The 24,570-nt window shown below is 42.0% G+C and overlaps 1 protein-coding gene across 3 annotated transcripts in view; it reads left to right on the top strand.

Annotated features, from left to right (window-relative positions):
* The first annotated feature begins 299 nt into the window (after positions 1-299).
* The window catches only part of ATL2 (atlastin GTPase 2), a 35,989-nt gene continuing 11,718 nt past the window's right edge, over positions 300-24,570 (top strand). For 2 of the 3 annotated variants that reach the window (XM_065731613.1, XM_065731779.1), the window contains exons 1-5: positions 300-391; positions 16,111-16,391; positions 21,130-21,264; positions 22,621-22,725; positions 23,707-23,757. In XM_065731613.1, coding sequence (XP_065587685.1) covers positions 331-391; positions 16,111-16,391; positions 21,130-21,264; positions 22,621-22,725; positions 23,707-23,757 — 633 coding nt within the window. In that variant the 5' untranslated portion in view covers positions 300-330. Of the gene's footprint in view, positions 392-7,514; positions 7,566-16,110; positions 16,392-21,129; positions 21,265-22,620; positions 22,726-23,706; positions 23,758-24,570 lie in introns of those variants that run through there. The other variant, XM_065731691.1, reaches the window with a different exon arrangement.

Genomic DNA, 24,570 nt, shown 5'->3' with positions numbered 1-24,570 from the left:
CATGACCTCTACAACGGGGCAACCTCGAAGGCCTAAAGCCTTTTTTCCGCCAGTTCGAACAGCGGCTGAGGCACAGCTGGACGGCACTGCCCGCCTCGTGGCGAGACAGTCCCCTCGCACCTAGGCACCCGTCAAGCGCAAACCGCGCATGCGCATCTCCCCGTCCGCCGGCGACAGGGCCGCATCTTGCGCATGCGCCGCCCCTCCTGCGGCGTGCAGCCGGAGGCGCTAGGACCCGCCGTGCCCGCGCCCCGCGCGCCGCCGCCGGGCGATAAAGGTCTCGCGGCGGAGCTCTGACGTCACGGCGAGTTAATTTTAAACCCGGACAAGATGGCGGAAAGGGACGCGGCGCGGCGCGCGGGGTCGGCCCGCCAACGGCCCGAGCCGGCAGGTAGCGCGGCCCGCCGGGCAGCCGGCGGCGGTGGGGACCGGCAGCGGGAGCTCCGCCGAGGTCGCCGGGGCCGTGCGGCGCGAACTGTCCGCGGGCGGTACCGGGGGAGGCCCCGGGTTCTCCCCCCTCCTCAAAATGGCGGGGGCGGCCGCCAGCCCCAGCGGGGTGAGGGCGGCGGGGGACGGAGTGCCGTCCCCTCGGCCCGGCCCGGCCCAGCCGGCCCGCCGCTCGCTCCCGGTGGCGGTGACCGCGCTCTGCCCGCGCGGCTCGGGCCCGGCGCTTTGCGGAGCGGAGAGGGGCTGCGGACTCGGGCTGGGGGCTGCTGACCCCGCTGCGGCACGGCACGGCACGGTACGGCCGCCGCGTGCGTGGCCGGGAATGCGGCGGCCGGGCCTGGCGTCGGGCCGCCGGGGGCTGGGGGAGCGCGGGCAGCGGCTCAGCCTTGGGCCGTTCTCCGTGCGGAGCCCGTGCCCTGCGCCCTGCTCGCTCCTAACGCGTCTTCTGGTAGCGATGGGACGCGTTTGTGCTTGGGCTGAGCCTCAGATGGGCTGGAGTTTGCGCAGTGTGGGTTTTATTTTTTTTCTCCTTGAATATATATACATTTTATAGGGTTAGTTCTCAAGGATGGCTTAAACTTCAGAGTGTAGGTCTGCAGTATCGCCTGGATGGGGAACCTGGGGTTTGCAAAGTCGGTAGTGGCTTAAATGCACATCTCAATTGCATCAGGTTTTAGTGCTGCATTCAAACGCTGAGCTATCTGAACAACTTCTAACAACTCGCACTTTATTTGGAAACAGAAGGGTGGAACTAAGCATGATTAAACAAAGTTAGCAGATGCCATGTGGCAGTATTGGTTCAAACTGCTTCTTCTGCAAGCCACTTAGGAGCTGGGAAGGCTGACAGTGCTGTAAGCTGGCAGGTGCAGAGCTGCTGCTCTGACTTTCTTAAAGGGAAGGGATAGGCAAAAGCTACTGAGCTCTTTCATTAATGTTGTGATGCTGCCAGACACCGAGAGAGGAACTGAGAACGTGATGCCGCTTGGGTATTTGTTTTTCTGTTTTCCGTTCCTCTGCTCCTAGTGCTGCTGAATTTTATTTGATGGTTCTGTCTGTGTTTTCAGCAATATGTGGCTTAATAATCTTTAAAGTATTAGGTTATTGCTTAACTTGGTCAGGGTCAGAAGTGTACCAGTGCACCTGTAATAAATGGCCTTTAAGGTCGCTGTGTCATTAATGAGGGAAATGAGAGTATGTCACTGTTAAGTTGCTTAGGTATTTTAGGAATGGAACAACATAACTGACAGGGTCTGCCTGTAAAGATATGGGTGATCCCTTCATGCCTGTAGAATAGCTTTCTGTACAATGAAATAAAGCAGTGTGCAAGATTAGAATAGTTACAGGGAAATGTGTAACAGGAGAAGCCTATAACTTCTCCTGTACCATTACTAATTGTTGTTTAACAGCTGTTACATTCTAGTTTACAGTAAAGCCACTCATGATGTTACAGTGCTTTCTCAAATAATAGCCAGAGCGCTGTGATGTTTCAGCTGTGAATCTTTTGGAAGCAGGAGTAGGGCTGAGGAAGGCTGGATTCTTTTCTTTCCATCTTGTTGGCCTGCCTGCAGCTTAAGTACACTAGAATAGTTCAGGTTGAACAGTTCAGGTGAAGCTGTTCTGTGCTGGAGCTATTGTGGAAGCATTCCTTTAAGTATGGCACACTCTCCTGTCTCAAAGTCAGGTTGCCCTCGTTCATGCTAGGTGGTCTGGAGTGCTTGAACCAAGTCTTGTAGGGGTGCTGATGCTTCTTGGGTATGTTATGCCAGCCCTGGTCCCCATGTTTCAGCTAAATATCTGTGATTAATGTCTGCTTACTGATCAGACTAAGTACCGCTGAATGGAGCAAGACATGATGATACAGGAGAGCTGGCTAGGCTGGATAAGTGCAGGTGTGTGTGGGAGGGAAGGAGGGATGGGGATTTTTCTCTGATGTAATAGTAGCGTGCTTATCTCCTGATGGCCATGTTGCAACCTCTTGAGTTTTGTCCAGCTGTGAAAACAGATGTAAGGAATGCAGGTGAATTGTTTTGTGTTCTTGCTTTGGTAGTGAAATGCAGTGCTGTGCTTGTCTCCAACACAAGTTGGGTTACAAGTTTTACTTGAGCAATGTGATAACTCGTTCCAGCTTTGTATTTGTTTCTTAGCAAACTGTTACATGTTTTAGTACAGTGTGTAAAGAAAGTTTTCACTGTTTCAAGGACATTCATAAGGGAAGCTGCCAGGTTTCGCTTCAAACTTGACTGGAAGTCAGATTTAAGTTGTTGGTACTGCACTGCAGTTGTGGACAGACCCTGTCTCGGCGATAATTTTGGGGCTGCTGGTTATGGCAATCTTTGAGTGGGAAGTTTTCAGCTTTAGTACCAGGCAGAGTTGTGTCCTTGTTTTTGTTGTTGCTGCATGCTGTGTTTATAATGAGATCCTCAGCTTGCCAGTTGGAGCACACTTTGCCAATACCATGCTAAATTCTGTCTTAATGTCTCAGACTTGCTGTACTAACTGTTGACACTATAAGGTTTTGTCTTACCTCTCAACTATGTAAGGTGAACAAGGCAAAAAATATTTTTTTGAGCATCTGTGTAGACTTGCAGTATGTGTCATTCATAAGCAGCAGAAACTTTCAGAAGTGATTACGTGCGTAGTTTCTGAAGATTATTCTTAGTGGAAAATGGTTGGGTCTGTTTTTTAAAACACTTCCAGCAACCCAAACTTTAAACTTGAGCCGTCTAGGAGGAAAGGTGAAAGTAGCTTTTCCTGTTTGCAGAAGGTTGTTTGTGATGTTAAGGATATTATTTTGTTCTAGGGCGGAGTGCTGTAAAGTTGATTTACATATGAATTTATTTATGGTATTGGGATTTGTCTATGAAACAGCATAATGAATAGATCTATTCTGTGAGTGAGTTTAAGGTACATGTGAAAGCATTACTAAGATTGATGTCTGCTGTTCTTTTTAGCTGCAAAGTGATGATTGATATGAAGTGAGTTACATCTATTAGAATAAGGATCGTAATCAACTCATTTCTAACAGCAAACTAACATGTATTAGGGACTGATTTTCTGAGGGAATTGATGGCTGACTTGTCACTTCTGTGTATTTCTGAAAGGAATTAGTGCATTTTATCTAGTGTTGGTTTTCAGGAGAGCAAGATCTTATGTACTTGCTAAATACATGTTTTGAAACATTTCCAGCATAAAAATCTGAGCAACTTGGAGGATGTTTAAACTTTTGAATTCTTTTTCCTGTCCACTCAAAGCCTGAAATGAAATCTGCACGACAAATTTCCTACTCTTAAGCCTTGGTTGACTGTATTTATCTCCTAAGACTTGAAGATACTGCTCATTACCTTCTGTAGCTGTACCAACAAGTTACCGTGAGATGATCAAGAGTATAAAGTAATGCTAGGCAAGTGCCTACCTGCTGGTGTCTAACTGAAGTTGTCAATGCTGCAAAGTGAGGAGCTCACCCTCCTGCCTCCTTTTGGGAGGGAGCACACACATGCTATTACAGCACTATTGACAGTATGTTAACCCAGTGAGTTACCTCCATTGTGTGTTGTTCATGTACATGGTTTATGAAAGACCAGATTTTGGAGGTATTTTGCCCTGATCTTTGTTAGAAATAGATGAGAAGACAGTAAGAGCTTTAAGACCACTCTGTGTTGCTCTTAGAAGACTGAAATAGAAGCTAAACCAGAAAGGCAGAAAAGTTAAAGACTTGAATTAATGTACAGATTACAGGCACAGTGTTTAGAATATAATTTGAGTAAATTGAAAACAGAATGTCATTTGATATTATGCAGTTGTTGCTGAAGTGAGGTGAGAGTCAGATTCCTGACAGTAGTTACTGTCAAATAGTAGTATAGTCATGTTGAGTTTAAGTTTCTGTGAGTTTCAGTACAATATTTGAAGTGGCTTTTGGGCAGTGTGTTGTATAATGATTCCAGCACAACAAGGCTTTTTTTTTTTTACTTGGCTTCTATACAGTTTTCAACCTGTTGCAGAAAGTATCAACTGCTTATACTGACGTGTTAGGATTAATTCTTGTACGTTATATGTACTTGGAAAAACTGTTCTCACCTCTTATCTTCTCAAACAGAGTGATACTGGTGAGTGGAAGAATAAGCACAGTTATTTTAACCATCTCTGTAAGCTCAGTCCTGTGATACTACAGCCTGCAGGCTTGGGTGCTGTCTTATTTCTTTCCCCTGTAACCCTTTCTGTGTTTTCAGCTCCTGACGTAGATGTAAGAAACAGTCCTCTGGCTTTTGCTTGTGACTACATCACTTTGTGTAGTGAGATCTACTTGTGGAACCTTAGATAACTGGGAGAAATGAAAGATTGTATTTGTAAGTCCTCTGCCTAATGCAGAAATCGTTATAGTACTTATAACGATTATACTTATACTTATACTTATATATACTTATATAGTATAGTATAGATTTCAGGGTGGGAACACTCAAAGTCCCTGAGCTAGACACGGAGGCAATAGCTTGGCTTATCCTAATGCTATTGCTTAGATGTAGAAAAATAGTGAAAATATTGCCATAGAAAGTTAGGTTAAGGTTCTTGATATAACTAAACCACTTGAGAAGTTATCTTGTTTTTACGAGAAATGTTTTCTTAAACTTTATAGTTTGAAACAAAGATGAAGGAGTTGTTTTTAGTAAAGGCAAGAGCGTTACTCTAAACCTGGACTGAAAGTTGCCCTTGAGGCAGTTATCGCATATCTTCCAGGCAAGGAAGTCTTAAGGTTGCCACAGGGATAAGGGAGGGAATGCAGTACAAAATACATAAAAGGAAATGTTTCTAAATGCTAGCACGTCAGACTTATTAGTACAGTATTGTTTGGAAAAAGCTCATTCAATAATGCTTTTAGGGGCTGGGGCACCAAACTGGGATATCTTCTGGAACTAGTAGTGCCATAGAAATAACTGGCTTAAGCAGATGTGCCTAAATACCTTCGAGTCCTACCAGAAATCCTACTTGTTGTATGAGAAGAGCCTTGAAATTCAGCCTCCTGCATTTAAAGAGGTTGAAAGTTGGCTCATGTGATGCGCAGAGACTCTAAGAATAACATTCAGTCTAAGTACTTTGAGTTGCAGACATATCACTGTTTCATTAATCAAATATCAAACTGAGCTGTTTGGTGATCTAAACTGTTTCTGATTTCTCGTTCCTGTAGTGCACTAGAACTGACCACATGAAGCCTTTGTGAGCTTTAAGAAATCAACACACTGCTATCTGTTTGGGTTCTTTTTGTAAACTTGGACTTATCTTCCCTGTATTTATCCTCTGTGTACTGTAAAGAAAGATTTCTTGAACCCGCAGAATGGGACCACTGAATATGCTCTACAAAGGCAAAAACTGTGAGCTGCTGAGGTGTTAAGTGTTGTCTGCAGTCACATATTTCCCTCTTCCTTTACCCAAGTGAAGGGTGGCTTTTGAAATGTGCCTCTCCTGCAGAGAATTAGTCGGATTGCCTGGATATGCTCACACTGAGAATTGGAAGTAAAGAGAAGTAGCGACTTACTCCCTTTATGCGTTGTTTGGATCAGGAGGATGGTGTGGCTTGCTTTTCATCTGGGATTATTATCTACCCCCCACCCCCATAGTGCTATACTTTTTTGCTGGGCTTGACTGTCACAACCCTTAGCATACAGGTATCAACAGCATTTGCAGTTCTGGGGAAGTACTGTTAGAACAACAACAGCATTCTTGTTTCAGACTCTCAGTTACCACGGAGGCTGCTGTGATAACAAGTGTTGGACAAGATGGTACAGAACATTGGGTAAATAGGTAAGCCTGGAGCCCTTTGAACTGGTGCTTGTTGCGTGGCACTGAGATACTGAAGAGGGAGAGTTTTACAGCATCTTTATGACAATTTAACAGTTGCAATTTCAAAACTCACCAAGTGGAAACTGCTGTTAGTAGGCAGTGTGTTTGGTGCATGTCCACGGGAAGCTTCCTCCAGTGTGGGAGGGACTGTGTTGAGCTCAAGGTCTTCCCACCAGCTATGCATCCGGGCCTATCTTATTGACAAAACTGAAGCTAAGTGATCAGAGAAGCAGACATTGATGGGGATGGGCAAGTCAACTATGAAGAATTCGTACAGATGATGACTGCAAAGTGAAGAGACCTCCTTTACACCTTTTATCCTCTAGAAGAATCAAATTGAATCTTTTACTTACCTCTTGCAAAAAAAGTTCATTTATTCATTCTGTTTCTGTATAGCAAAACTGAATGTCAAAATACCTTCTTTCTGTTTAACTGCATCTACAGAGGAAGGGAACTCTGTTAAGTGTAGATTAAGAAGTGTGTTGGCTATCCTAATCTGAATTTCAACTCTTTCAGCTCTAGACAAATCCTTGGCAACACAGTGTCTGATCCAGTTACAACCCAGTCGTCTGCCCTCTTTGCAGCGTTATCATGTATCGTTGAGCTGCTACATGAACGTAGTTCTTAAATGCACTTTCTGGGAGATGGGAGAAGTCTTCCCGCTTGCCTAGGCTGTAGTTGCAAAGCTGAACTTGCCTTTTAGCACCAGTGCTGAGTCAAGCGGCTTGTACCTCCCCCTCACTTGTGCTAGTACAGCTGTTTTAGAGGCTGTAGGGTGCACAGCACATCACCTTGTGTTTCTTTAAGATAAGCACGTGCAAAGACCAAGGATGGTGGTGCCAACTTGGATGGCAGCTGTCCTGAACAGCAGTGCACATGAACTTGCCCTGTGCCCTGGGGCCAGATAACAAAGTTACATAGCTCTGCTTTTTGTTTTTTTTTCACCTCAAATACTTGTTGGACTCTTACAGCTAGCAGTCCAATATGAATTGCTTTCTACTTTTTCTGCTGGTCTGATTTGTTTAACTGGCTTGCCTCTCAGCAGAGTTGGATGTGTGGCAAAGTTATCAGGAAAGGCTGTGTACTTGTGCTGGAAATGGGAAGGAGAGGGAGAGCCCACGTGTGAGTGGGAGGTTAAAGCTCAGTCCTGAAGAGGCAGCAGGGAGGGAGGAGGCAGGTACTGGCACCGTCTTGTTGGCAGAGACGTGTACTTTGAGTTGTTGTCTTAGCAGAGGACTTCTGTGCAGCAGCGACGATGCCTGGCGGAGACTCAGCAGTGGTGGAGAGTGAGTGTGGGGTTCTGGGGAACTTGGGCTCAATAAGGTGTTGTATTGTGGCTCAGCTGCAGAACTTAGACAGAGCAACCCAGGGCTCGTTGTGTGTGGTTAGCAGCAGGGGCTGGGATGAAATCAGTTTGTGTTGTAGCCCTGTGAAAACAATCTTCCTTCAGTGCAAAACGTGTTCATTTTGCCTTTGTTTCAATTCTACCTAAAATGTGATTTGCGTGGTGTGCTTTATTTTTTCTTGTTTTGATTCTGCTGCTTGTTCTGGGCACTAACTTTGTACACGTTTTCTCTGGTCATGCTTTGGTTTTGCCTAGTGTGTGTGTGTTAGTGATACTACCAGCTGAGGAACCATTTTCCATGACACAGAGAGGGAGGAATTGAAATACCTTCTGAAGATGTCTCTGAAATGTCTTCTGAAGATGAAGGTAGATGCTATATGCATTTTGCTAGTTATGTGATCTAGAAAAGGCAGGTTTTTTTATGTAAACAGAGTTACTCCCTGTACTGCTCTTAGCTCTTTGAAATTTAATCTAGAAGTTTGTAATAAAACAAAATTATGGCATTCGGTGCTGGAAAAGCTGGATGGGAGGCTTCCTAAGCTGTATGCTTCTAAGGGAAGGCAGGAAGCTGGGTGTGAGCTGGAGGCTGGACTGAAGGATCATTTTTACTTGGAAGGTTCAGATCAAAAGCACAGTAGGAGCAAAAAAGAAAAAATTAAAGCCTCTTTGATTCTCTCTTTTTTTATAAACCTGTCGGTATTCCTGACTGACATGTTGTTTATCCTGGAAATGATTATGGAAACTGGCCCTCCTACATAGCTACCTGAACAGCCTGATTGAGCACTTCCTTGAGCTCTTCTGTGGCCACAGTGCAGATGTGGCTGGTGGCTTTACCTATTCTGCCTAGTAATCTAACAATCAAACATGGGATAATTGCAGCTGGCATCTTTGACCTTACTCTTATCTCCCTAAATTCACTCAAAACTGTGGCTTGGGTTTGCTAAATTATTAGCTGCTGATGTGTGATAGCTATGTATAATGTACATAAAATCTAATTACAGCCTAAATTAGAAAATGCTACCTGAATCTTCTAGGGTGAGCAGCAACTCATACTCTGATCTTCAGCTCTGGTTTATGTCTGTAATGGCCTACGAGGATCCAGCCTGCAGTGTTCATGTACCTTTCATTTGGCAGTGTTAGAATCTGTGGTGAACGTGGGCACTGCCACATCTGATACGTGCCCATTCCCTTCCTCAAGAACTTGGACGTGGTGAGAAAGGGAAGAAAAGGTTAATAGTTTTTTTCTACATTAGTCTTTGTGTTCTGAAGTCACATTCTTTAGGGGGTGGAAAAATGCTGATTAACCTTTTAGTAGGTAGGCATCCTGTTGTATTCTCCAGTGATTTGCTAATAATAGCTGTGGTTTTTAGGCAGAGAGGAAGAGGGATGAGGAGCACGCTTTGTCGCTATCACTACCTTCCAAGGTTTTCCTTGTAGCTATGGAGAAACATCTCTCTGAGTTCACAATGTGCTTTCAGAAAAGCAGTTCTTTTATACAGATTTTTTTTGCTGCTTGTTTCTGAGATTGAGTTAGGGGTTGTGCTGCTTCTGTCTTAGCCTTTGCTTTTTGGTGTTTGCTGAATGTAGCTGATTTGGAAGGTTAACTTTTCTTGCTCTTCATTACAGTGAAGTTGCCCTCTAGCCTCTCTCTCCCCTTAAATGAGAATGCAAAATGCCAGTTTACAAAATTTTGCATAGTGATGGGAGAGCTGTCTCTGCTCCTCTGTGCATGCAGATCATTCAACAGAGGAAGCAATTTAAATTACTTCAGGAGTAGACAGGCCTATTGTATGATTAGTTATCTAGGTCATCAGAGTATCTTTTTTTTCCCATAGTGGCTGGCAGAACTGTAGCTTCAGGTTCTTTCTGCTTCTTCTGGTACTTTATGTAACAGCTCTAGATCCCTCCCTCAGCATCCCATTGCTGTGAAGGAACAGAGAGAGTTAAACATGACTTTCTTCCCCCTCCCCCTTTTTCCTCTGTCAGTCTTACTGGGTATCCAAACAAGTCTTTGGAACTTAGCTTGGCAGTCCTATTTATAGCTGAAATATTCAAAACATTTAATTATTTCTGGCCTTAAAATGAGCTACTTGGCAGTATTTGCTAGTCAGCAGTGAGAAAGCAGTGATGCATTAAAATCTGCAGCAGCCCCTTAACTTTCATGTGGGTCTTGCTGTGAGTTAACTGCATGGAGTAGGACTGCCAGAGGAAGGGGGGATTTTGACTTAAATCTAATGATTTTTTTAAATTTATTTTTACAGTGGATGTGTCAGTTTTTTTTTCTTGTTCTAGTAAGGCTTGAAAGTTAACCTACTTTTATTTCTATACTCTGGAACTTAATTTACACCTGCCTACGCTCTCCTTGGTTCACTACACCAAAATGAGAAACATTTAAATAATTTGTTTCCTTTCTCTCTAATGAAATTTTCCTAGGTGAAGCTCTGAGAGAATGCATTATTTTTAAATGTGGTGCAATGGTTTCTTCATGAGACCTTGTTTTAAGCTTTTAATTAAAGCTGCAAACTTTGCAGGTTGTCGAAGCACAACAGAATTACAAGCTGGATGGTTTAAGATCATCGTAGTCCACTTCAGGTTGCTTTGCCATTCAGCTGTGTGTGGAGGAAGTGATTGTGCATCTGCATTGACCTGTGGGCCAGAGTGGGGAGATCTGGGTCATTTTGTGTGGTCGCAGATGTGTGTTGTCTGTAGATGATCAGGAGAAGGGTTCAGGGATGCTGAGAGCTGAAGAAGCAAGTGGTGTCAGAAGTTTAGATTTTAAAATGGACTCATACCAAAAGCATGGGCTTGTATATAAACAAAATTCCAAAACTTCTGGCTTGGAGCCTTAGAAAGACTATCTCACGTTTCTGTAGCTCCTTAAGAGAGCAAATGGAAGGAGTACTGGTGCACCATCTACACGAAACAAAGGTGTCTGACTTCGTTGACTGCTTATAGTGGAAGTCTTGGTCTACTAAAAAGCAAACAATTAAAATTTATTTTAATCTGTCAGCTCCAGTGTCCAGAGAAGCTTATATGTGGTGCTTGTTGATCAGAAATATCTAAAACCAACTGAATTTAGCAGTTAAGTCATTTTTTTCTTTTTTCTTATGGAAGAATGTGAGTTGTATTTAACCAGCTCAGGCTTCATTTGGGCTGAAACTTAAAGGTAGATCTGCTGATACTTGGATTCAATGAGCATGCAAGTTCTTCCTCAGCATTTGAAGCTGGCTGTCTCTTTTATTTTCATAGCATGCAAGTTGAGCTCTTGCTCCCATGTTCTTACACTGGAGGACAAATAGGTCATCAGCAGCTCACTATGCCCTTAGGGGAAGCAGGAATTAGCTTTTGTTCATTTTACCTCATGCTTCAAGAAATGGGTTACTTAGTTGGGTTTGTTCAGTTGAAATATTCTCTTTACCTACACAAGGAAACTACTGTTCTCAAAATCTGGCTTAGCATTTCAACAAATGTTGCTTGTTTTAGATATTCAGCTGTTGTGTCAGTAGTCCTGCTGTAGTGGCTGTTGAGTGGAGTGCAGAACTTATGGGGAAGCTGGGCATAGTTGGTTCCTGTGGCTGTATTTGCTTCATTCATGTCTGCCTGCTTCTGTGCATTGCTTCTCCTGCATCTCCCAGCCTATTTGACCTGGCTTAGGAAGCTATTGCAGTAGCTCAAATGCTTAATCTGAATTATTCAGGCTGGGAGGGGCTGAAATGGAGTAGGGAGTGATTAGCAAATGGCTGAAGTGGGAGGGTTGAATGGACAGCAGACTTCAGGGCAAGTCCAGTCAGTGATCTTTCTGCATCAGCTTCTTCCAGAGCAAGATATGTAACTATAGTCCGAAGTACATTAGTTTAGTAGTGCAGAGGCTTCAAAGGACAAATGCACTGCTTGAAAAAATTTAGCTATGGCTTTCTGGGCCTGTTAACACTGCTCTGTGAACTCTAATGCCATATGTTTTGCCAGATGAGAGCTTTTCTGTAGGTGCTGAAAACCTTGGGTCCAGTTTTCTGTGCATGTGAGCATTTTGAACACAGGCAAGCCTTGTGCCATACCTCTGAAAAAACTCTTCTCCGAGAGCCTGTGAATGAGTGCACTGGGACTGTAACCCCATTTCAGGAATAGAACTAGGTTTCCCCACACTGTCAAGTTTTTTTTAAACAAAGAAGGGCTGACAAGGAAAACAACAAACAAAAAAATCCACCCAAGGCAACAGAGTTTAACGGCTTTGGTACCTGTATAGAGAGGTTGCCATGAGCTTGGCAAATTCCAGCCAGCGAGACAGTGATTTGAAACAATCCAGTGTAGAGGTGACCATTCTGGCAAAGCCACTTCTTATTCTTGTTTTTCTGAGTCTGTAGTACTGGAAGAACCTAGAGCAGTGTGGTCCTTAGCTGAGGCTGTAGGACAAATGCACTTCAATTCAAACTTGGTATCAGTGCACTATGTGTGCTGGGTTAGGTGAGGAAGGGGGGGAGGGGGAACAAAAAAAACACACACCAAACCAACCAGGAAAAAAAACCAAAAAAACAGTGCCCAACCAACAATGAGAAAAGCAGTAAGGAGTATTCTGCCTTTCATCAGTCCTGGCTTCACTTGACATTGCTCAGCACATTTCCTTTATGAACTATATGCAGGCTTACTATAATGCTTCTGCAGCTCTTGATGAAAATTGGACTGTGGAGTGGGACTTCTCCTAATCATTGTTTTGAGAAATAGTTCTTGGAAGTGGAATGCAATCCTTCTGCCCAGGACTCCTAAGCCTCCTAGAAAGCCTTCCAGAGTATTCCAGTGTTACCTGAGACAGCAACTAGCCAGAGTAACAGGGTAAGCAGTCAGAAAGTAATCACAAGACCCAAACAGCTTGTGATATCTGCCTTGGAGCCACTGAGAGGTTAGCATATAGTGGTTATGTTGCTGGGCTGATCAGTAGCACTTATTCCACAGTTATCATATTTAACATTGTAATATCTGGCCTGGTAGTTGTTAACTGGTTCAAAATCTCTTGAAAGGAGGGGTATTCTGTGCCACCTGAGAATGAATTTATGAAACTAACTCTTCTGGATGGATCAAGTTTCCTTCACAGCTGTCAACACTGTAGTTCTCCACCCTCAAAGTGCTTGATTCATGGCTATGATAGTGTTTTCTGTAGGCAGTTGGGGAACTTTGAGATATATTAAGCTGTCTAGTCTGACCTTCCTCCCCCTCCCCAAAGGGGGAAGAAGCAGCAAAAACTAAACAACCCAACAAAAGAATATCCCAAACCAGCTCACCCCCGCCTCTTGACTTGCTGCGTTGGACTTCACTTTCTAGTTTCTGTTGGTGAGCAAAATATAATGGAAATTGAACAGGACTGGGTAAGAAACTTCCACCTGCTGTGTTATTTAAGCTGCAGGGGTATGGAAGACTACAAACAAGATGTTGTGGACCTTTAATCACATGCAAGCTCTTTATAACACTATCAACTTGTGACAGGGACAATGTGTTCGTTTAGCAAAAACTAATGATAAAAGATCGCACTGCTTGTTTGTCTGCAAAGTATTTTGGGTTCAGGAGGCTCTGGGTGGCTGCTCTCTTTGTTAGCAGAAGAATGTTGCTAAGGCTTAAGCTTTGAGATCTGCTAAGGATCTGATGACTTCCAGGTAGGAAAAGGTGGTTAGTGTCTGGCTCCTGTTCACTGAATAGAAATTGCAGATGTTGCTTGAGGTTGTAGAATCAGAGAATCCTTAGAGGTGGAAGGGACCCTTAAAGGTTATCTAGTCCAGCTCCCCTGTGATGAACATGGACATGCACAGCTAAATCAGGTTGCCCAGGGCCTGATCCAGCCTCACCTTGAAAGTCTCCAGGGATGGGGCATCCACCATGTCTCTGGGCAGCCTGTTCCAGTGCCTCACTGCCATGATAATAAAATCAGCAACACAGTCTAGTTTAGTTTACAAAACCAATGCTTTACTGCAGTTGAAATGCAACAGATTTAAGAATACAAGGCTTTTACAAAACATAGTTAAACATTGTCTAGGGAATACGTATGAGCAGAGGTGTGCTTTTATTCAAGGCTTTTTTTTTTTTTTTTTTTTGCTATTTAATGTTTTTATCAATAGAATTATTCCCTTCCTTTCCATCAAAAAGACAAGGACTACCTTCCTATGTTTTTTGACTGACAAAGAATGCTTCCTCTACAGGAAAAATTCTGTTTAGTAAAACTCTTTCAAAAAGAAGAGAACATGTTTTATTTCTGAGAATAAGAAAGCTTTAGGAGAAAGGCAGTGTTGTTCTTCTGGGATGGTGACCAGTACTGTGTCAGTGTAGGCTGGTGTCCTATTGATAGCTAATCTTAAAGTCACTCCTTCTGTTTGTCAGGCCTGTGGGTACAACTGAATATTTTGGCCTGTTTTGTCAGCTGGACTGGGTTAGGGCAATTCTAGGAGCTGTTTTGCACACTCACTTGGATAATGCTGGATAATTTGACTCTAGCTTCTTAGGATTTAAACACTCAAGATTATCATATAATCATTTGAGTTGGAGGAGACCTTTTAAAGGTCAGGTAGTTCAACGCTCCTGCAGTGATCAGAGATACCTACAGCTTGATCAGGGCACTCAGTGCTCTGTCCAGCCTGCTCTTGAACGCCTCCAGGGATGGGGAATCCACTGCAGCTCTGGGCAAGCTGTGTCAGTGCTTTGTACCATTACTGTGAAAAACAAAACAAACAACCCAAAAAACAAACAAAAAACACTTTTCCCATATATCGAGTCTAAAGCTCCCCTGAAGTATTTCCCTCAGATTTTCCCATTTCCTTCTCCTGTTGCCTTAGTGGTCCCTGGCTCTTTGTCATAAGATTTCAAGTGTGCTGCAGTGTCAAGTACCCTGTCCCTCTAACCTAGCTATGCCATCCCTTGTCTTTTATCGTGGGCAGACTCTCTATCACTCCCCTCCCCCTCTGAACCTGGTTTGAAGCCCTGCCAGCTTTTGCCCAAGGACTCTTTCCCCCTCTTGAGAAAGGTGATCTCTGTCTGATGCCTGCAAACCCAGTGCCATGTAGGCCACTCCATTGTCGAAAAAACCCAAACAACCCATGGTATTTTAGTGGTGGCACCAGCTACAAAGCCAGGTATTTATAGATGGGATCTTTCCTCCTAAAGTACTACATTAGCTTTATATTATGTTCAAAGCAATGCATGTGTATATTTTTAAAGATTTACTGTCACTGACCTTTGAAGCAGCACAAATGTGATGCTTGGAAATTGGAGTTGTCCACTCTAATTCACAATAAAGTGAAATGTTGTCAGGACTGGCTAAAGAGGCAGCCTTTGGAAAAACTCCAGGGTTGCTGTGTTGCAAGGCTTTCAAGTTCATGATGATGATTCAGATGTCTCATTACATCAACAAAGTCTTTTGCTGAGGATGGGATCTAGGATGCATAGTCCAGCAGGAATGACTTGGCTGATCCTAGGGATATTGGCAGGATCTCTGCCGTGTATGGATCCACATGGGTTCCGTGGTGCCTTGTGTCACTGCTCCTGGTCTGCTTTCACAGGGAGCACTGGGCTGTGTAATAACAAACCTACATACAGCTGCTTCCTCTTTTTGATAAAAGCCATGTTTGGGAATGCAGGCATGACGAGCAGTCCAACATAGTGAAGCTGATACACTGATGTTCCCATGCAAGTAAGTGCTAAGAAGGTGCCTCAATTGGGTTTGGGCACATGGAGTTCTGTAACTAAATCTGACCTGAGATGTAGCTCTTTGCACTGCTGAAAGAGCAGACTTGAAATGTTGTTGATTCTTAGTGTGAATAAAATGAGCTCCCAACATTCTTTAGCTTTTTCTTTTTGTAACAGCCTGCGCTTACTGTTATTGAATCATGGTGAATGTGCCAGAAAAAGAACATGGAAACTGCTTTGGCATTTCTTGCTTTTAGTCTCCAACACATCACGCCTTACATACGTGTATGAGGATTTTTCCTCTTTAAAGTGATGAGCAGGCATTCTGCTGTATTTGATAACTGAAACAGATGTGGAATGAGGAATTTCATTGTCTGCTGTTGTAATCCTGGTCTTGCTTGTATGTGCTGATAACCAAAACTGACTGAAAGCACTTATTTTGACAATAGCAGAAGGTGATTCCCTAAACTTTTTTTTTTTTTGTAATCTCTTTGGGGCTTGTGTTAAACAAATATTTCTCAGCTAGGAGCACCTGCAATTCGTAATGGAAGGTACATTTAATCAGCCTTGAAAATAGGTATTGGTGCTGAAAGACTATTTCCTTCTGTGATTGTTCAAGACTTGTGGAATGCTGAAATCTGAAATGCAGACTACATGCAAAGCTCATGAAAATGTACAGACAGCGGCTCTTGATCTCATCTGCACATGTGCATTCCAGCAGCATCACTCTTGCTGCTGGAATGAAAGCCTAACGTGGGTTTTTATACAATGCCTAGTGTCTTAAGCTCTGACTTACTAATGTAACGTAACCTGTCAATTTGCAGGTAAGCATTATGAGGAGGAAGAAGAGGAGGATGCCCTACCTGACTCGGATGTCATGCCAGATTCAGATGACGAGGTGGATTTGGATAAGCCACGCCCCATACAGATTGTTCTTGCTCATGAAGATGACCATAACTTTGAATTAGATGAAGAAGCACTGGAAAAAATCTTGCTTCAGGAACACATCAAAGATCTTAACATAGTAGTTGTGTCTGTAGCAGGAGCTTTCCGCAAAGGAAAATCTTTTCTGCTGGACTTCATGCTTAGATACATGTATAACAGGGTGAGTAATTTGGACATTCTCCTGCATCAAAGAAAAAGTAGTAGTTCAGCTTTCAGTTGTTTACTTTTGTATTAGTTGACTTGAGTACAAATATGGCAGGTAGAATTTCTTACAGAGAAAGAGAGGAGGCCAGCTACTGTGTGCTACTACTCTGTGAAGAAGTGTATTTAAGGTGACAGTTGTTCAATATATAATTTCTTCAATTATCTGTTAAATTATTGGGGTCCTGACATAAGTGGACTTGAGAAAATCTTAAATAAGGTGAGCAGAGTGGCCTTCTAGTTGAGGTATGCATAAGGTCTTATCCTGGTGGCGGCTTGGAAGAGTATTTGACTTTGGCTTTGACTTTGCCTCTTACGGTCATGTTGTAGCACTGTCTTATCCATTGCTGCCAAAAGAAGAATATTAGCAGGTAGCTATTAGAGGGCTAAATCTGCCTACTGAGGTATGGCCAACAGAAATAAAGTCTCCTTTCTGTTTCTTGCTTGGAATGTGTCCCTGAACACAGTCCAGGAACTTTTTTGATACTTTTCAGTCAGTGGTTAATTAATGCCTAATCTGGAGTTTAATTCCTCCCTACTCTGTAGCTTTTGGCTTGTCTACTGTATTTTGAGTTTTTGACTGGTAGAGAGAAGGTGGCATGGGCCTCCTGTGAAAGTGTTCATCTGCCTGTCATGGGCTGTGATGTGTTCCTTTGTACAGTGAATATGAACAGTTCGATACTTTGCTTTTTGAAACTCTTATGGAACAGAACAAGAACAGATTCCTTTTTGGTCACTTCTTGGAGTTGGAATTTGTGGTAATGGAAACTATCTGATGATTGCATCTATTTTGCCTTTGTGCTAGCTGGCTCGAGGAGAAATCAAGCTGAACCCTGCTGTTTCAGGAAATGTGGGAATATTGAAAAGAAGCTGCTGGTAGCTGGCAGATGAAGACTTCCTTCCCTCATTTTAAGTAATGCCTGCTATTGAGTGCTCACTCATTTGCCAAGAGCCCTGTAAGACACTCACTAAGGGTGTAATAGGAGGAATACAAAGTAGTAAGTTGGCACTTGCGACTTCTTAAGACTCTTAGCCTACAGAGAAGTAAACATTTCATTGATATGGCTGTTCAGTGAGTGACTCTGTGTGTACAAACCTTCTGTAGTTTTCTGTTTATGATAATACAAAAAAAAACCAACAAAAACCACACACAAAAAAACAACCGCCAACAAAAGAACCAAAACAAACTGACAAAACACCCAAAAAATACAGCCATCTGAGGTAGATGGGCCCTAAGTAGAGGTAGTTCTAGTTGTCCCAGAAACAGGTTTGCTCTTTAAATGAGCTCTGTAACTTTCAGGTTGCAAAATAAAAGTTCAGAGAGCAAAATGTATTGGGTCATTTTCAGTCTTATGTAATAATGTTCTCCATTCACTGTACTATACAAACACTTTTTTCAGTTTTCTATAGATGTCCTTCAAAATACCATTTGTTTCTCTTTAACTGAAGATGAAGACAAACTCAGCCATCTGGTGTAACAGCTATCTCTTCCCTAAAAAGAGGAGGTCTTGCTCCCCATGTGATGCTTTTTGGCCAGGCCTTTGTGTTCTCAAGCTGTAATGCTCGCAGGCCCTTAGCTGAGCTGACTGTGCCCATGGGTGCATCAGAAGATCCTGCACTTTGCTAGATTGTTTTCTGCCAGCTCAGGAACGTAAACTGACTTTGAGACAGAGTATGGCAAGCATAAGAGTAGCTTTGAACTTGACTAATAGAAGTTGAGGATGAGAAAACATGAGTGCAGTGCCTCTACTTCTGAGCCTGCTGAATTTTAAGTCAAATCGTGTCATTCATGCTTATACAAATTTTTATATAGGAGGGGAGGTCTTGGTAGAGCTTTATAATACTGAAGTCTGATCTCTCTAGCTTTATTAAAGTCTGTATTTATTGTGAACTGAATGTTGGCCCTTGAACAAAATACCACTGCATCCATGTTCAGTTCATACGCTAGTCAAGCAATCCTGAGATATTCTGACCCACTGTTACTAAAGTATTAAAGTACATGAAAACCTTGCCTAGATAACTTTAGTATCCCATTTTCTTGTCTAAGACCAAGAGCTAGGGACCGTGTGAACAGTTCCCATTCTAAAAATCTAACCTGTGCTGCTGTAGTCAAAGGTAGGAGTTTTGAATGTCTGAAATTGGCCTCTAACTTCAGGGAGATGGGCATCTCATTTCAAGCACTGATACTTACTGTTGTTATTGCTTATTTTAAATGGAACAGGGTCTGCCACCAAATAGCAGCAGTTATGTGTTCAACAAAACTGTGCAGGGATCTTGTGATCTCTGCATAATGAACCTCACAAAGAGTTGGGTGCAGTAACACTGATTAATTTAGATTTGAAAGCTTTTTTTATTTACGTGGGCATGACCTTATTAGCTCATATTAACCTGCAAGATGCACTAGATGTTGATGGCACTAAGCAAATAAAGCTTCACTGGACCTTTCATTGTATGAATTACGTTCAGGGAGGTTAATACAATATTGTGGTGCAACTTACAGCTTGATTTCCTGTAGGAACAAAGCCTTCCAAAAGCCAGCTTAATGGATGAAGGATGTTGAAAGAGAGAGTTCCCTGAAAAGGAAAGGCATGCCAGGGTGGGGTGGGGAGGAAGGGGTAGGAGTAACAAGCAAGGAATGCTTCAAAGTAATGCAAAGCTCAGTTAGACCCAGGCTTTATCTGCATCACCTACAGGATGAAGCAGCTTGAGATGAACTTCTGCTGATTAAGACACTGAAGTCTTCTGTTGTGTGAATCACATGAAATAAAATGTGATTACATGCAGTTCTCATTGAGGTACTTGTCAATAGCTTGAGGTAGTTTTGGTCTGAGTTTCTACACGTAGGACAAAACATTTTTGGACCGAATTGGGAAAAAAAAGTGTTCTTCTTCTTAAATAATGGATCATATTACTGAATAGCACAATACTGAATAGTAATGTTACAGTCAGCTACAGAATATATATGAAATCTGATTCAGTATTGCAGTCTTGGCAGCGTACTCAGTCCCAAAGCAGGCTTGGTGCTTTGATTTCTGTGGATTTAGTGGATGTGTAAACATCTTGTAGGATTCAAACAAAAAAGAAAACCTGCACAAAACAAAGATTCCAGGGTATACTTTCAGGTTGTGCTTATTCTTATTGGCTGAAGATGTGTGTTTAAAAAAACAAACAAAAAAGCAAAACAGAACAGGAAGACAAACAAAGCAACTACCTGTGAAGTTGCTTGTTTCACTTAGGTGAATACATCTTCTGTATATATTTTTTTAATCTGCTCATTTAATTTGCTTTTTCCATATCTGATCCAAGTAGCAAAGGTGAATGTTGTGTGTGATTAGTTCAGGAGAATGCTGATGCAGAGTTGCTTAATTGACTTTTCCTTTTAGCACATGTGCTTGTGGCTTGATCTACAGAAATTAAGGGTAGTATGTATGAAGCATATAAGCAGTTATCATTTTTCCCCCTTCTCCTTTTGCTATGAATAAGTAAAATTGTTTATTTCAAATATTTCTGTATGTGCAGCCTCTGAATGCCCCACAGTGTTCTCTGAGATATGAAGAGATCTATCATGAGCTCTTCTGAAAAGGTTCAGTACTGAGTTAGCAAGTTAGGCCATAGCTTAGTGTATGGAGAAGATGCCCCTTTGAACTCCTTTTATGAGCACACTTATCATGCTGGTGATCTTCTCTAGGTCGTAAGAGGCAAATTCATTGAAAATCTGCTTTGTGTTATAAAGGCTTTTCCCTAAGGTTCCTCTTCACTTAAATGTTTGTTTGCCACTTTTCCAGAATTTCAGTGTGTGTAGCCTATCACAGATAAAGCTCCTCAGATTGTGTGTTCACATTTCTTACTTCCACAGTACATAAACTACTTTTGTGGGTTAAATGTGCTTGCATCATGCCTGGAATCTTCTGTGTGAGCCACCGCTCCATCCATTGCCAGTCCTTGAGGACTGAAGACCTCACTGTTGTACCAGCAGCCAGACTTGTTAGCTTCATGCTACTACTGGACTCTCTGTCAGCCTTTCCCAAAGTGGGAGATTTGGCCTGTGAGCTCATAACGTGCACGTGTTGATCGGTACATAGCCAGCTCTGAATTTTACCTTCTAAAGTGAATCCTGATCACTTAGGAAAAGTACTTTCTGTGAGCGATATATAGGCTAGGAGTCCTAGGAGTCTTCTAATCCTTGTGCATTCTTCTTGGCTTCTGCAAACAGCAGTTGGATTCTTGTGTTTGCTTCTTAGTGCAGGGGTTTAGATGCCTATTTAATTTCAGCAGTTGACCAATTTGCAAGGGAGAAGGGAGTTGAAGTTTCCTTGCCGAGATTTAGCTGTTAGTGTCGTTCCAATATATGATGTTTATAACTGTATTTTGGAGAGAAGAGTGCCAGTCATGCGAAGTAGAATTGATGAATGAAACTGAGCTGTTCTCACTGCTAGCCCTGAGCGCTTGAGACTTGGAAGTTATGCATATGCACTCTTTAGTGGATAAAGAACTGGGCAACTGCTGAAATACAATAGACCACAAAGCATTTTTTTTAATCATCTACAATGTATAGCTGAGTAGCATTGTGTTTTTAGTCCTTACTGTAATGTTGCCATTCAGCTTTGATGAAAATGGAAGAATGATGTGGAAGTCTGCTGAAACATAGAAAAAAAAAATCTCCTTGATATTAAGAAGTTTTTCTTCTTGTTTTATAGACTTCTCCTTGCTGGATAGGTGGAAACACCGAGCCTTTGACTGGGTTTACATGGAGAGGTGGATGTGAACGAGAAACTACTGGCATCCAGATCTGGAGTGAAGTATTTGTAATCGATAAACCCAATGGAACAAAGGTAAGTGCTTGATTTAAACAGATGTATGTGGTAATTTTTGCCTCTGGGTGAAGAGTTTTAGTGCCATGGGTTTCATGGAGGGAATGTTCCTTTTTATTCACTGGCTGTATAACACACTTGGAAACCTTGTGTAAGTGCAGGAATGCATTTTCCTGCTGGTATTCAATCTTCAACTGTAGTCCCATTTTGAAATTACATTGGCAAAGTCTGTTTTATCAAGGCCAATGGGTGGGTTATCCTGTGAATGTTTTAAAGCTATGTTGGTTATAAATACTGTGTATAGACAAGTGCTGTGATAAGAACAGCTCTAATAAATACTATATTTGAGTTGAGATGTGTTCCAGCTTGTAACTGTTCTGGCAAAATGAAGTGCATAGCTGCAGACACTAGAAATGCAACTTCAGTGACCAGAAACTGGTGGTTCTGCATAGTTCAGCAGGTGGCTTGTAAAAACAAAAAGCGTGGTACATGTGTATTTACATGTGGTAAATACTTCATATACTAACTATACTTATCAAAACTGGTGCATCTTTTAACTCTGAATTGCTCTAACTATGAACTGTTCTTAGCTGTTCTGAACTGTAAGTTCTTACTTGAATTCCACAGTCTTTCTATTGCTGAAGTGCAAAGGGAACATCTGATGGTTAATTAATATGGGGCACTGATCTTAAACATCTAGCAACTTAGAGGGCTGCAGAAGGTTTTATCACATTTTAGAGCTAACCAAACAGTTCTCTGGCTGAAAAGCAATTGAGTTGTGAGGATCTGTTGGTGCTCTGAGGGGAAGAAAAAAAGTAAAAATTACTTATTTGTTCCTGCTTATTAGTTGTCTGTAACTGAAAGAAAAAGGAGTTTTACTAGATTCCAAAGATGGGTATTGGATGGATTAATTCTTATAATTAAGACCACTTCATTTCCCTGTCACTTCAGCAGATAGTGTCATTTGTCTAGCTTTCTTTTGAAAATAACTAGTTCAGGACATCTGTCTATCTCTTTTGAAGGAGCCATCTCATACCTTGCTGTTAATCCAGTATAGCTTACTAAAGCTAAGACCGATATTTTTACAGTGATTTAAGAGCTACCTTTTAACTGGGCTGAGGGGTGTTATTTCTGTGGGAGAGGATGAATAGTGTAGCAAGACCAAGGACATAAGGCTGACGTGTCTCTATAGTTGCTATAGTTGCTGCTTGCTAATCTGTAGGTATGTATAAACGTTTGTACAGGAATGGTTGAGGTTTAATAAGTAGATGTGGAAGCAGAAACAGTAGTGTACTTTAAACAGAATTTACCCCAATGACCTGGAGTTTGAAACTGTAACAATTTGGTTAACTGTTGCTGCTCTTCAAAAATCTCTAGGTTGCTGTACTACTCATGGATACCCAAGGTGCCTTTGATAGCCAATCCACTATCAAAGACTGTGCAACGGTTTTTGCCCTGAGCACCATGACGAGTTCTGTCCAGGTGAGAATACCTGTGCTGACAAATAGTGGGAGCTATAGGAACCCTCTTGCACGAGTCTGCAGTTTCTCTTTAGTGTGTATAGGAAGTTCATTTGCACGTTTTCCTCTAGTTATTATGTATGTTTTTATACTTAGCATCCCATTTTTAGTATTGTGTAGATTACAGATAACCAAGACCAGGCTGGGATAAATTGCTGGGTGAACTGGTAAATCTCAAAAATGTCAGAGTAGCAGCTGCTTCTGTACTGATAAAGAACCTTTAAGACTTTAGATAATACAGCTCAGGGTGAAATTACACTCCATTTGCTTAAAGGTACAGCTACTGATGTTAAAAACATCAAAGTAACAGGAGTATGTAGAACATGGCTTCTATCCTGTTTCCCCTCCACCACCCCTATGTTCCTCTTGTTAGGGTAAGTTGTGGGTCATTGATGCATCTTTGGCTTAAATATTCTTCAATATTGGTATTACTGAAGCAGTCATGAGCTCCCTAGGAAAAGTCAGATTTCTTTGGAAAGAATTGAGAACAAAAAGGACTGGTGAAAAAAACAGCCTTGCTGTTTTTAAAACAGAGGTGATGCCACTGGAGCATTTAAACTTGAGAACAGCAGATGGATGTGCCCTTCTTAGTCCTCCCCTCTCACAACTGTGCTCTGATTTGAAGCATTCCAGCATTCCTCCTAGACTTCTTTGACGTACTTCCTATGAAAGAGGATGATGTTCTAAGGAGTATTAGGGAAGTCAGCAGTGATTTGATGGTTTTTTGTGTGTTGTTTTTTTTTTATTTTATTTTATTTTTGTCCTTACCTCTTAATAAAAGTGGTGACTTTTCTTGAGATGCTTTCTTTGATGTGGTTCTAGACACTGGCTTTTGGGTAATTTGATGTTTCTGGAGCTGGTGAAAACACTCGAGGTCTAGAGAAGCCTACATGAAAGATAATGGTTTCAAGTTGCATTTTAATTTCTTTACTGTTCCTTCTAGGTATACAACTTGTCCCAGAACATTCAGGAAGATGACCTTCAACATTTACAGGTAAGAATATATAGAAAGCTGCTTCTGAGCCAGCGATCTTGAAATTGTTCTTGAATTTACTATTAATGTAACAGTGATTTAGTGGATGCCTTGTACTTAGTGCAAACACTGAATCTGACCTGATGCTAAAACTAGTGCTGCCTATAAAAATATTATTTGCATCAACTCCATGATGTGATGCTTCCTCTTGACAGAATAGAAGTAATATTGCATAAACTTCTTATTCGGTAAAACCTTCCTAAAATCTTTTCTCTATAAGAGGAAGTGCCAAAATTGCTGAAAGGATTAGAAAGGGAAATAATTCCTGAAAGCACTTAGCAAGAAACTTCCAGCATTTCTTCTTTTTTCCCCCTACAATTAGAGAATTGATAGTGTTTCATAACTGGTTTCTACTGAAATTTGGAAACACGACTCAGGGAAGAAAGAGCATCTGTTGCCCAGAAACCTTCTCTAGTTTTTCAGCTGAGAAGCTTCTAGAGAGTCCTATTCTGTCTAGAAACAAAGACATAGAAGAGTTGTCCAGTTTCTGCTGTGAGATTTTCATCCTCTAATGGAATGTTATAGTCAAATGTCACTGAATCCTAGCTTCATGTGAATGGTACGAGAGCATTATCTTCTTAACTTAACCCGTAGCTTCAAAGGCTAGTTCTGTCTTAACTAATGTCTGCCTGTGCTCAGGTCTTGACCTTGTCACAGTTTGACTATAGTATATATCATCTGACTGAAAGGACTTCTGTCCTGTTCAGTGCTGGGAGTAGAAGTGAACTAACTAAACGTAGTCTTCTGATTCTGATCTCAGTTAAGAGCAGTATC

Source organism: Cyrtonyx montezumae, unplaced genomic scaffold (assembly GCF_038088225.1).
Source record: "Cyrtonyx montezumae isolate F1298 unplaced genomic scaffold, pur_monq_1.0 scaffold_0, whole genome shotgun sequence".
Classification (NCBI taxonomy): Eukaryota; Metazoa; Chordata; class Aves; order Galliformes; family Odontophoridae; genus Cyrtonyx; species Cyrtonyx montezumae.
This window is presented reverse-complemented; position numbering and strand designations above follow the sequence as displayed.